The sequence below is a fragment of the Rhinopithecus roxellana genome, chromosome 8, assembly GCF_007565055.1.
Source record: "Rhinopithecus roxellana isolate Shanxi Qingling chromosome 8, ASM756505v1, whole genome shotgun sequence".
Lineage (NCBI taxonomy): Eukaryota > Metazoa > Chordata > Mammalia > Primates > Cercopithecidae > Rhinopithecus > Rhinopithecus roxellana.
Window position 1 is genome coordinate 64,557,710 of NC_044556.1, and position 14,274 is coordinate 64,571,983.

General features: G+C 37.6%; 1 protein-coding gene across 1 annotated transcript in view; it reads right to left on the bottom strand.

Annotated features, from left to right (window-relative positions):
- The window catches only part of EPRS1 (glutamyl-prolyl-tRNA synthetase 1), a 90,333-nt gene that overhangs the window by 51,734 nt on the left and 24,325 nt on the right, over positions 1–14,274 (bottom strand). The window contains exons 7-12 of the mRNA XM_010368075.2: positions 13,291–13,417; positions 12,418–12,610; positions 10,152–10,323; positions 7,855–8,088; positions 6,861–6,945; positions 6,320–6,379 (exon numbers count right to left, since the gene is read on the bottom strand). Coding sequence (XP_010366377.1) covers positions 6,320–6,379; positions 6,861–6,945; positions 7,855–8,088; positions 10,152–10,323; positions 12,418–12,610; positions 13,291–13,417 — 871 coding nt within the window. The remainder of the gene's footprint in view (positions 1–6,319; positions 6,380–6,860; positions 6,946–7,854; positions 8,089–10,151; positions 10,324–12,417; positions 12,611–13,290; positions 13,418–14,274) is intronic.

Here is a 14,274-nt window from a genome sequence, read left to right on the forward strand (position 1 = left end):
TTATTGGGTCGGTTTTTTTGTCAGTGTTGAAGATAGTTTTTAGCTTCTGAAAAGAATATCATGGAAATTCTGAATGAACTCAGAGAGGAAGCCATCGTCAGAGAGGTCATTCATGCAAAGTTTGAAAAGCTATTTAACTTCTCCTCATCTGCTAATCCTCATCTGCTTATATTTCATGCTAATACTAAATCAGTACCAGCCTTTCTCAAGTTTACTGTTTCATTCCTTCCTCAAGGCTTAAAGGTCATTCTTATCAGTTAAGGATTTCCCCTTTCAGCTTCTACTGGGCTGGAATAATCAAAGATTTAATTCATGACTGGCTACTCAGCTCAGCATTTAAGTCAGTAAGATACAATTTCTTCAAAAAAGCTGAAACAAGACAACCCTGCCAGAGAAACTTAGTTCATTGCAGCTGCTTCCTCAGCTGACAAAAGGAACAGAAGAATGTTTCCTATACTTGACTAATTTTAATCATCACTTGGGGCAGTTGTCATCACAGATTCTGAGACAACTTACCGCTGAAAAAATTATAATTTTAATGGTCTGAAGTAAATTTCAGAAATCTAATTTTTAACAAGCATTCCATAGGATGGTTAGGATCAGGCATATTTGGGAAACTTGGATTAAAAGACTTAAAAGGTATTTTTAGCTCTAAAAATATGCAATTCTAAAAATCTCTGGATCAGTGGTTTTCAAATTACTCCAAAGCATCCTAAAGATTTCAAAGAGGTGCCCTGGTAGCACTAAGTGGAGGTGGAAGGACCAGAGGGCCTCCTGATCCCCTTCACATACTTCAACCAGAACAGCTATGTTTTTGTTTTATTTATTGGGGTTTAATTTTCAAGAAAACTTTCACTGGAAGGAAGTCTCCTTATTTGCGGAGTGGTGAGAGAAGTCTCCACATACTTTATTAGCTGGGAACAGATGGAAGGGGGTTGAGATGAGAGTTCGGGAAAACTATATTATACTACTGAAATACACACATTTTAAAACTAAAGCAGTCAATAAGGGTTCATAGAGATTGATAACAGCTCTCAAATGAACATCTTAAACCTGTGACTCTTCTGCCTTGACTGAAAAGTTAAAATCTTAACACTTAAGTAAAAGCAAGAAGAAAATTAGTGAGGCTAATGCAAAGTAAGCTCTTGAAATGTCTCCTACTACTATCAAGGAAAAAACTATTTATAGATATATTCCATTTAACTATGATACAGAAAAATAAAGTACTAAATTCCTATCAAGATGAAAACTCAGGCTAAGAAAAAAAGGATCACAGTATTGTCGAAGGGATACTGTGATAACTAATCACATGTCTCCTTTCCCGTCATCCATTTCTCCCTTTTCTTTACCATGTACAGTTCACTCCTAAAATAAGGCTCTTTCTCCAAAGAATCATGCAAACAAATCTAGTTATTATTATTTTTTTTTAAACAGAAGCTGCTTAAAAAAAAAAAAAAAAAAAAAAAAAAGCTAAGTTAGTTAAGAGTAGGAGAATGTCCAAAGAATGATGATTTAGCTCTGCAAGTAACATTTAACTTCACAACTCCATGGCGCTAAATTTTGTTAACCGATGCTTCACTTAAATCTTGCCTGCAGAGCTTGAGAAGAAAGACAGAGCAAGCTAGAAAACAACAAAGCAGTAATTAGAGGTTGAGAGTGCCATGAACTCTAAATAAGAGGGATATGTACCTTAAGAGTTGAAGGGAATGGGTTTCAGTGTATGAAGACATTATGAAAGTCAGCAATAGAAACAAAAAGTAATGATCAGAATGATTTCCTTTTCACTACCAGTTGTCTAAAAACAATACTACGTTTTAAAGACAGTGTTTAATGATTAAAGATCTCGCAAGATTTAGGAGAAAAAAAGCAGACTGAAAATACTCATCAACTTTCACCCTTTCCCAACCGCCCACTTAAAAGAAATAAAAGGTTTTGTTTTGTTTAAAGGCACAAATCCAGAAGGATTAATACAATAAAAGAAGAGAAGGCTGGGCACGATGGCTCACGCCTGTAATCCCAGTACTTTGGGAGGCCGAAGTGGGCGGATCGCCTGAGGTCAGGAGTTCGAGACCAGCCTGACCAACATGGTGAAACCCTGTCTCTACTAAAAATACAAAATTAGCCAGGCATGGTGGCAGGCACATGTAATCCCAGCTACTTGGGAGGCTGAGGCAGGAGAATTGCTTGAACCCAGGAAGTGGAGGTTGAAGTGAGCCGAGACTGCACCACTGTACTCTAGCCTGGGCGACAGAGCGAGACTCCATCTTGAAAAAAAAGAAAAAAGAAGAGATAACAGCAACAAAATTCTGGAAGCTGAAAACATAGAAGCATCCCCTCTCCACTCCATATAACCAGGCAACAGCCTCTCCTCTACCTTGACAAAAGAATGGAAGTTTACTCTGTGAATAAGAGGGTATCTAGATCCTGGCAGATACCAAAAAGAGCCAAAGGAAAGGGTACTGCACGAGAGACAAGAGGAATAAGTGAATGTATGATAGTAGATGTATAAAACCCTCAGCAGTCTTCTCCCATTTGACTCCAAAACCTGGCAGCCAGATCTTCACACTTCAGGAAGGCGATTCAATGAAGCCCCTCTGGGAAAACTGCCTAATCCTTGGGAAAAGATATAAAATTACTGACATGGAATTTCTCCAACAAACTAGCCCAGCCAGATCATTGCATAGTGAAGCTCAGTTGAAAGCCCAACTCTCATTCTTCAGGCTTCCGATCACTCTTTATTTCCCCACATTAAACATAAGCAGATAACCAAGGCTCTAACCAGACATCTGAGAAATGCCTTTAATGTGAAAGAAACCAAAATAAACAAACTGGCGAGAAGAGACACTACTCTGCAAAAAACCCTACTAATAATACCATGAAATAAGAATAGAAAGTTATTTTGAAAATTCAGAGAAGAGAAACATTGGAACTATAATAGCATAAATAAAATTCAACAGAAAGGTGGGAAGATAAAAATTAAGTAGATCTGTGATAAACCAAAAGACAAGAAGGAAAATAAGACAGAAAACAAAACGAGGGTACCAGTCCAGGAGGCCCAGCATCTTCCCAAGAAGAGTTCCAGAGAGAAGAAATATGTAATAGAGAAGAAAGAAAAAGAATACAAAGCCAGGCACAGTGGCACACACCTGTAATCCCAGCACTTTGGGAGGCCGAGGCGGGTGGATCACGAGCTCAGGAGTTCAAGACCAGCTTGGCCAAGATGGTGAAACCTCATCTATACTAAAGCTACAAAACTTAGCCAGGTGTGGTGGCAGGCACCTGTAATCCCAGCTACTCAGGAGGCTGAGGCAGTAGAATCGCTTGAACCCGGGCAGCAGAGGTTGCAGTGAGCCAAAATCGTGCCACTGCACTCCAGCCTGGGCGACAGAATGAGACTCCATCTCAGAAAAAAATAAAACAAAAGAGAAAAGAAAAGACAAGAGAAAGAAAATAAATGACAGAAAGGGAAAGGGAAAGGGAGAGAATTCAAGAAAATTTCCCAGAACTGAAGGAATGAGTTTCCAGACTGGAAGCCATATGTTCTTCCAATGGATGTGGATGGAAACAGACCCTCACCATGGCCTATCATCACAAAATTTCAAACAAAAAACACAGGTCAGACACAAGGTTTCAAAAATTTTCTTCATCCCATGCTCCCCTTGTCAGGGAGCTACCAGAGGTATAGAGTAGGACTGAGTGTCCAAAGAATGATGTATTACCTTCAGGAAAACAAGAAGGTAATATAAAAAAAAGAAGATCCAAGAATGGGGCAATGTTCTGTAATGTCCATTACAGAACAAAAGCAAAGGGAATCCCTAGGAAGATGAAGAGACCTCGGAAGATAGCTGTGCCTCAGAAGCCAATGGGCCATGAATCCAAATCAGGTTACAGAGCAGCACAGAAGCCTCTGGCAGAGATGTCTCCAAAATGAAACTCAAAGTACACCTAAGGCATCTGAATATCTTGGTGGGAAATTTCCACATCTTGTGGAGACAGAAAAGTATGCAGGGGTGCTGGGCGTGGTGGCTCATGCCTGTAATCCCAGAACTTTGGGAGGCTGAGGTGGGCAGATCACGAGGTCAGGAGTTCCAGACCAGCCTGGCTAACATGGCAAAACCCCATCTCTACTAAAAATATAAAATTAGCTGGGCGTGGTGGTGGATGCCTGTAACTCCAGCTACTTGGGAGGCTGAGGCAGGAGAATCATTTGAATCAGGGAGGTGGAGGTTGCAGTGAGCCCAAATCATGCCATTGCACTCCAGCCTGAGGCAAAAAAAATTTTTTTTTTTCTTTTGAGACAGGGTCTCACTCTGTCACCCAGGCTGGATTGCAGTGGTGTGATCAGGGCTCACTACGGCCTTGATCTCCTGGGTTCAAGTGATCCTCCCAACTCAGCCTCCCGAGTAGCTGGAACTACAAGCATGCACCACACCAGGCCCAGCTAATTTTTTTTTTTTTTTTTGGAGAGATGGGGTCTCACTATGTTGTCTAGACTGGTCTCAAAATCCCAGGCTCCGGCGCTCCTCCTGCCTTGGCCTTCCGAACTCCTGGGATTAGAGGCATGAGAATCTGGCTTTTTTTCTTTAACAGAAAAACAAAAACAAAAAAAGAAAAATAAGCAAATGAGAGGGAGAGACAAAGCAAGACAATCAACTACAAGCAAACCAAAAAGTTAGGAGAAAAAGGCCACATTATTTATCTTCCATCATGGGAAATCAACTAATATGTCTAAACATAACTAAAAAAGTAGTAACATATTTCATTCAGCAATATAAGCAATAGGCTGGGCACAGTAGCTCACGCCTATAATCTCAGCACTTTGGGAGGCAGAGGCGGATGGATCACAAGGTCAGGGGTTTGAGACCAGCCTGGCCAACATGATAAAACCCCATCTCTACTAAAAATACAAAATTTAGCCAGGCATGGTGGCACGTGCCTGTAGTCCCAGCTACTCGAGAGACTGAGGCAGGAGAATCGCTTGAAACCGGGAGGCAGAGGTTGCAGTGAGCCTAGACTGCGCCATTGCACTGCAGCATGGGCGACAGAGCAAGACTCTGTCTCAAAAAAAAAAAAAAAAAGAGAGAGAGAGAAAGAAATATAAGTAATAAACACCAAAAGAACTATCTAGAAGAAATGAAAGTGCTTTCTCTAGGGAAACTATGAAAGAAGATAGAGGAAAGTGTTGTTCATCTTAACAGACCCTATAGAACTATTTGACTACAGTAAAATATATTTCAGATATCTGAAGTGTCCATGCTTAACTTTATTAAAACTTAAAATCATTAAAAATTGTATTGTTAATGAAAAGTACACCAACGTTAACTTTGCCAGCAAATTCTACTCATATTTATTATTAGTAACTGCAGCAACAGAAAGAACCAATTAACAATTCCTTTATGTATCAAAAACTAAACACGAAAGACCAAAATAAAACAAATTCAAGACACATGCGAAACAAGCAACTATTTCTTGAGGCAAGACATCAGCACCATCAAGCAGCAATCCCAAATAAGAATTTACAGAACACAATCACAGAAACCATAATTTAAAACATGGCATTTGCATGATTTGCCTTATTATAGTGTCCAAGCATCTGCTTTCCAATTAGTAATTAACAATATCAATAGGCAGTGTTCCTCATTTGACTTTAAGAAACAGTTAAAAAAAAAAAAAAAAAAGCTGGATTCAGTAGGACAAAGGAACTGTAATTAATGAAACTTCAATACAATTCAATGAAATATATACTTTTAAAATTCTATGTCCTCGCAGCACACAAGGGAATGCGGTAGAATGGGGTTATCCCAATATTCCCTTTGGCACTAAGAAAACCAGAGGACATGGTTTTTAACACTAGAAATAATGCATTTTCAATACGTTTGTATAAGCAAGTCTTTTATATACATGTGATTGTGCTTCAAAGCCATATAACATCTCAGGTTTTAACATGTAATATGCTAAAAGCTATGTTTAAGGCAAATAAAAGCATTAAGTAATACCTTCTTACAGAGAGCTCGCAGCTTGAAAGCAGAAAAATGAAATGCAGAGTGTTCATAAAAAATTTAAGGAAAAAACTATTACTGTTCCCCATAATTCCAAGTTTGTTTGTTTCAATCACTGTTACTTATTTGGAATAGTTAATAGGCTTAATTAATGCTCTTCATGTATTTAAAAAAGGAAAACATTCCATTTTCCTGAAAGTCTGCAAAATGTTAATATTCTTCACAAACTTTTCTCTACCATGAGCACAGTAATGACTTCTACTTGTACATTATTTGGGACTTAGGCATGAGAAAAGAAGACAGAGGGTTAAAACATATACCTTTTTGTTAAACGACCAGATTTTGTCCCACTCCATGTTCACAACTGAACGTGAGGAGCCCTAAAAAACAATAACATGATTTTAAGGGCAAGAAGTATTAATTAGAACTTTACCTTTATTTCATGCTAAGCATGTTTAGGAAAAAAAAAAAAAAAACTCGATAAATACTTACAAGTTTACTTCCAGTGAAATGTAAAACTCAGTGTATACAAACTAATTTGGTTACCCTTAACAGTTCACTGCAAAGGTTCAGTCTACAGACTGGTCACAGTCAAGTCATATAATTCACTGCTAAAAATACTTCAGCTGCCTTAGTCCAAACCTAGCGTAGGAGTTTAGGACATTTTCAATGTTTCACTATTCAGTGATAAACTTTTCTTCTTTTTTTAAAGTTCGTTAAAAAAAAAAAAAAATCTGCCCTTGGGTCGTAAGGCACAAACAAGGAATAGAAAGAACAACAGAGATAATAAAGACCAAAGGGACAGTAATAGAAGTACCTGAAATTTCAAACAGAGAAGCTGGAAAAGAAACTATAACGCACCTGAGCAGCAATAAACTGTTTCAGTCCTTCAACTGTCATCCCTCTTCTCAGTACACCACGAACCGTAGGAAATCTTGGGTCATCCCTGGAAATATGTACATTTTAAGTACCAGGGAAATGTTGTAATGTGTAGATGTGGAGAGTAGAAGATACTTAATGAATAATAAATTATATTCAGCTTGTTAAACATTTGGCTAAGAGCTGGTTATACGAATTAGGTAGATTGCAATACCAGTAAGCCCAAGTTCAAGGAACAGGATAACTGCTGACTTGTCAAATACTGCAGTAAAATAAATGCACTACTGCAAACAGTAGAAGCACATTTGGAAAAAAAGACACAATGGTGACATTTTCAAATATGGAAATCCCATGCATTAACACATTTTTATTTAATAAACATTTTCAAGGTCCCTATTCCACACAGGACCATGAAAATCAGAAAAACGACGGTATCCTGTCATTCACAAATGAATGTACTTTATAAAGCCCTTTGGAATAAAACAAAATATATGTAGGAAATAAATATTTTGCAGGGATTTGCAAACCTCGGTAAGTATGCAGTAATACCCTTTTAATGGAGCTCAAGATAAACTTTTACATCTTCACTTCGACTCAAGGGTATTTTGACCTTCTTGGGACCTAGCCAAAAAAGAAAAACCTCAGCCTCAGTAGAGAGTAGAGATCAGTAACCAAATACACCAATGACCAGAAAGTCAAAATTATTTTTCTATTGAATGCTAAAACCTGCAGAGGATGTGCCCTCTTGTGTGTTTTTCATTCCATGATCCCCAGTGGGCACTCTATATTTGTGGCATTAAAACAAGAAGCGGAAGCCCTAATGCACTGATTGAGAAGAAGACAAGAACCAAGAATTCTATATGCCTATCCATTCCCCCTCCTCCCAATCGCCTTCCCTATCTCTCAAGCAGTTTAAAAATCACTGATAACGACTACGTCCTTACTTCTTGTCAATTCTAAGTAACATTAAACATACCATCCATCTACTAGTCCTTCATTGACAAACCATGTGAGTTTTCTTTTGGATAGCACTGTGTTGTTCAGATTTAGCCGACTATATTCCCAAATATATGGTTTTCTTATGCCTAAAGCTTCGATAATCCAGTAAAACTGCTCATCTCTGTCATGGTATTCTGTTGTTCTCAGGGCATGCGTAACACCTTCGATGCTGTCAACTATGGGGCAGGCAAAATCATATGTTGGATAAACACTAGAAAAAAAGAAAATAAAAATAAATAAAACATTTTACCCTTTCCCTCTTAGATTAGGCATTATAAACAACAATACTAATTTAAAATGTAATTCTTTACAAGTTAAGAGATTCTTAAAAACCAAAAGGTTTTATGATTCATAATACTCAAAGTATATCAGAACATTATCAGCCTTTGAGAACAATGAGTCAGTTATCAACTTAGCAGTCAAACAAAAAAGCAAATTTGCAATTTAATACAAAATTAGGTATTGGTTTGGCAAACTGTATAATCACAATATTTCTGTAATGGCCAATGTATGGCATGGTAGGAAGCAATAAACAATACATGTAATAATTTTAAGGAAATTTAGCTTTTGAACATCTTTTTTTTTTGAGACAGAGTCTCACTGTCTTGAGTAATCCCTTACTCAAGTAAATCCCTAAGAGTCTTAAAAGTAGTCAAACACACTCAAAAACAGTGGTCCATTCACTGTGTAAAAGAAAAAAAAAAAAAAACGATAAAAGACCAGAAAATCATTACGTTAAAATTACATTTAAGATGAAATAGTTTTAAAAAGTTTCTAAGATAATGTATACAATTTATATGCAGTATCAATTTGAATTAAAAAAATACATACATATTAGTGCAAATATGCTTGCTTTCTTTTTTTTTGGAGACAGTTTCACTCTTTTACCAAGGCTAGAATGCAGCGGTGCGATCTCAGCTCAGTGCTGCCACCACCTCCTGGGTTCAAGTGATTCTCAGTCTCCCGAGTAGATGGGATTAGCCTGGCTAATTTTTGTATTTTTTTTAAAGTAGAGATGGGGTTTCACCATGTTGGCCAGGCTGGTCTCAAACTCCTGGCCTCAAGTGATCCACCCGCCTAGGCCTCCCAAAGTGCTGGTATTACAGGCATGAGCCACTGCACCCAGTCAATGCTTTCCTTTTTGTTTATCTAGAGACAGGGTTTCACTCTGTTGCTCAGGCTGGGGTGAAGTGGCATGATCACAACTCACTGTAACCTTGAACTCCTGGACTCAAGCAATCCTCTTGCCTCAGTCTTCCAAGTAGCTAGAACTACTGATGCATGCCACCATACCTGGCTAGTTTTTTCTTTTTTCTTTTTTTAATTTATTTTTTTGGTAGAGACAGGTTCTTACTATGTTTCCCAGGCTGGTTTCAAACTCCTAGCCTCAAGATCTTCCTGCCTCACCCTCCCAAAGTGTCAGCATTACAGGCATGAGCCACTGTGCCCAGCCATTATACATTGTAACCTTTAAGATACAACTTAATTTGCTACTGCATTATGCTTTGCGATTATTTGATACTGAAAATGTGTATCCAAAGTCACTTTTCCAAATGTATTTAAAGGATTTGCTTAGTAAAACAAGGAGTAATCCTGCTAAAAATAGTATGTATGCACATATAATTACACGCGTGTTTGTCTATATACAGACAGACATGTCAGCACCCATGAGTTTAAAGCTGATTACATCAGCTAACCAAGTAATCATTTACATTTACCATTCTTTTCAGAAGTTTTAATTCAGCATTTATGTGTAGTAGGCTTCTTCAAAGTAGTAAAAAATATATTTTATGGTTTACTTTATAAAGTAGGCTTTTTTTTTTGGACAAGGTCCATTTAAAACAAAGATCTGTTAACCTACAAATCCACATAGAAAACTAATATAAACACATGTTACTTTCTTGTATTGTTCATACTTCTGGAAGTTTTCAATATTATTACTTTTAGGAATCAATTTGTGCAAAGTAGACTCAAAGTTTATCACAGGAAGCAAAGTATCTTCATCTAAAGATATACATCACAGTTTACCTAATCAATACAAAAAAAAGCAACTTTAGGCAGACTCAGGACTTTCACAGATACAAGTGATCTTAGAAATAATGTGGTATAACCTTAATTGACATGTGAGTAAACAGCCCCTGAAAGGCCACCAGCCAGTTAACCCATGAATGAACAAAAGGCTAGGTTTCTTGACTATTTTGCTTCTACTCCATGTTTAAAGATCAAAACAAAAGCACAGAAGGTCACCTAGCATATTGAAGGAGATATACTTACTTGTATTTATTTCCAGTTCTTGGATGTGGTTGAATTTTGCAGCGATAAAGGGTTGGATCTCTCATGCATCCATTGTTACTACTCATGTCAATTTTTGCTCGCAAACAACAGGACTGACCAAACTGGCTCCCTTTTTTCATTTCTTCCCACATTTGTAGATTCTTCTCAATAGCTATAAAATGATAATTATATTACAGTTAACTCATCTGGTGAAACTGAAATTATTCTTATAGTGCTATAATTTGATATAAAATTTCATGTTCTTGTTTTATAACCACCCTGTGTTAGTTTAAAAACACTGTAATAGTTCCAGTATCCAGCACCAAGAGCAAATGCATCATTTTTTAATGAAAGATGTTTCACAATACATTTAGGAAATACAAATATGTTTTAGAAAAGATAACACTAATACATTCCACTCATGTAGTATTTTTTTTTTTTTTTTTTTTTTTTGAGACGGAGACTGGCTCTGTCGCCCAGGCTGGAGTACAGTGGCCGGATCTCAGCTCACTGCAAGCTCCGCCTCCCAGGTTTACGCCATTCTCCTGCCTCAGCCTCCCGAGTAGCTGGGACTACAGGCGCCCGCCACCTTGCCCGGCTAGTTTTTTGTATTTTTTTAGTAGAGACGGGGTTTCACCGTGTTAGCCAGGATGGTCTTGATCTGCTGACCTCGTGATCCGCCCGTCTCGGCCTCCCAAAGTGCTGGGATTACAGGCTTGAGCCACCGCGCCCGGCCCCACTCATGTAGTATTAATTAAGCATAAAAAAAAAGTACAAGGCCTGAAGGCTCCGCTCACAAAGTGTTTCCCTTCCCATCATGGCACGGCCAGCCCCTTCTCTTCTCATCTCCCTCAAATTTAACATTCTGCCTTTAAAGCAGAAGCATTCTCTTCTTTTGCCACCTCATGCCTAAGGGACAGAATGGTTTGGTCCAGCCCTAAGGTCCCACAGGCATTGGCACTACAGCCCGTGCCTGTCTAAAGAACACATCTCAGGCTGACAGTCTGAACTCATGGGCTCCCTGAAAGCCCCTTCATCATCCCAGTGAGAAGCAGGATACTCTTGGATCCAAGAAAATAAGAGGTGATAGAAAACAGACAGTGATACAAGAAAGAAAAGAGTTTAATACTAGAAAAAAGGACTCCATATTCCAAGTGGCAATGGTTCCACCTATATCACAATATCTAGCAAAAACCTGCCCCATATGCATACGAACTGTTAAACAATAATTTTCTGTGGAAGCTACTAGAAATATAAGACAATTGCCCTCAAAGAATCAAGATAGGTCTAAAAGTCCATTGGTTAGCCACCTTTGAAAATGTAGAAAACCTTTTCAAAATAAAAAAGACTCATTCTAACTATTTTAATTTACTAATACTTCCCAAATGTAACACTCAAGATTTAATATAGTGTGGTTCTGACAACATAATTACAGAATGAAAATAGCCCAATTTAGAAGTTCAGAAGAGAAGTCATGAATAAGAAAGATATGCTCTTTAGTCAAGTGACAGTTCAGAGATACAGGTTAGTACTGAGCTTATATTATATATTATATTCACATTTATCCACATACCAAAAGGAAGACTTGGGTGACAACATTATCATCAAACATTGTATTATAGAAAGGCTAAGTATTTAAAGTAAGAAAACTGTAAAATGTTGCAGAAGGAATCCTTCAAATTGAATGAATACAATGCAAAAGACTACACATAATAAGTGAGATATGAAGGGCATATTCACGTGTGGTTGTGATGTTAATAAAACAATAAGAACATAAAGATAGAGAAAGAAAAAAAGATTTCAACACAAATGAGTCATATACCCAAATATGTTTAAACTAGCAGCTTTTCCCTGGCACGGTGGCTCACACCTGTAATGCCAGCACTTTGGGAGGCAAGGTGGACAGATCACGAGGTCAGGAGTTCGAGACCAGCCTAGCCAATATGGTGAAACTCCGTCTCTACTAAAAATACAAAAATTAGCAAGGTGTGGTGGTGCGTGCCTGTCGTCCCAGCTACTTGGGAGGCTGAGGCAGAAAAATAAGTTGACCCAGGAGGCAGAGGTTGCAGTGAGCCCAGATTGTGCCACTGCACCCCAGCCGGGACAACAGAGTGAGACTCTGCCTCAAACAAAAACAAAAACAAAAACAAAAACAAAAATAAAACAAAACAAAAAAACCAGCAGCTTTCACAAAAAAAGAAATCACATTCAACTAAAGGAGCAGAATATAAGAATATCAATTAAAACATAAAACAATGTGCCTTACGGTTTTTTCTATGTTTGGATTCTATCCTCTGCTCACGTTCTGCTTTCATCTGTTCAGCAGGAGTATCATCCACATAAGCCTTTCCTTCTTGAATTAGCTTCTCTGCATACTTCATTATAGTTTCAAAATGATCCGAAGTATAAGTAAATTGATCTGGTTTGATATGCAACATTGCAACATCTTCCAAGATAACCTATAATAAGAAACCAAAATAACCATCGGTATATCTTTTGCAATTTTTCGTGCATTTTCAACCCTTGATACTGCATTTAGGCAAATGTAATATAAACCATCAGTCTTATTTAGCCTGAAAACGGTTCTGGAAGTTACATGATATTAGATCAAAAAAGAAAAAAGAGATAGATACTCATTACATTAGCCTCCAAATTTCCAGCTGAGAAAGCTGATCTCATGATGGAGTTTTCCATTTACTTTGGAAAAGCTGGTCATTACCGGGAGAACTGACAATCATTTGCCCCCTCTTTGAATACACTGCCATACTACTGAATAAAGATAAGAGGCTAGGAAACCTTCACATTTTCCAATACCTACTTAGTGTTTATTTCATTCATAAACTTAAGATTATATGACCAAAAAACCTGCCTCCAGTGACCAATTCATTTAATAAATTGGTATTATAGGAAAACACATCATTCAGGTAAATTCTATAAATGGGGAAAAGAAAAATAAATTTTAAGTTTTTTGGTATGGAAGCTCGACATTTCTTGGCTTAGGTCTCAGACATGGAATATATAGATAGGGAAAAAAGTAGCTATGAGAACAAAATTTATTTTTATACCATGAAGGTATTAGGTAATCCTGTAACTTTAATTAACTTTTCTGACAAAGGGTCATCACTACACTTTTAATTACCTTCTCAAAATCTTCCTTTTCTTTTTCAGGATTTGTGTCATCAAATCTCATGATCAGTTTCCCTTTAAAGTTAACCTGGTAGTGCTGGTTCAGAAGAGCAGCTTTTGCATGCCCAATGTGTAAGTAACTAAAACAAAAACATTTCACAAAGAAACTCATTAACATGTTTTAACTAAATACTTAAACTTAACCTTTTTGAGGAGATGAGAACTAAACAAAAATCCTTCCAATTGGTACCCAAGTCATATTTTATTTTCTAACAAAAAGTACTGTGATAGAAAATCTGACCCTGACAGGAAGAAAAAAAGACTACACCATATATAAAACAATTATAAGAAACAACTTCATATGTAAAATCTCACAGAGGGGACAAGGTATTTACAAACATTGCAACCTTAAGGAGACTCTCCTTTTTCTTTTTATCAAAAAGAATGGTAATTTAATTAAAGTAAAGCTGCTTCAAAATTGTTTCCAATGCTACCTTCTTCCACTGTTTGTCTTTAATAAGACCTGCTACTACTGAGAACTGGGTGCCCACCTATGCCACTGGAGAGAAGCTCTTCTGAGACTGTCACTGTGATGGCTAAATGAAAAGAGCACATGACAATTAGTAAAAGTCACTTTACTTCTCTAGGCTTTGGTTTTCTCAGATGCTAAAATAATTTTTTTTTTTTTTTTGAGACAGAATCTTGCTCTGTCACCAAGACTGGAGTGTAGTGGCACGATCTCGGCTCACTGCAACCTCCACCTCCCAGGTTCAAGTGATTCTCCTGCCTTAGCCTCCCAAGTAGCTGAGACTACAGGCACGCACCACCACGCCCAGTTAATTTTTGTATTTTTAGTAGATACGAGGTTTCACCATGTTGGATGGTCTTGATCTCTTGACCTCATGATCTGCCTGCCTTGGCCTTCCAAAGTGCTGGGTTTACAGGTGTGAGTCACCATGCCCAGCCAAAAGAGTATTTTTTAACTTTAATTTTTTAA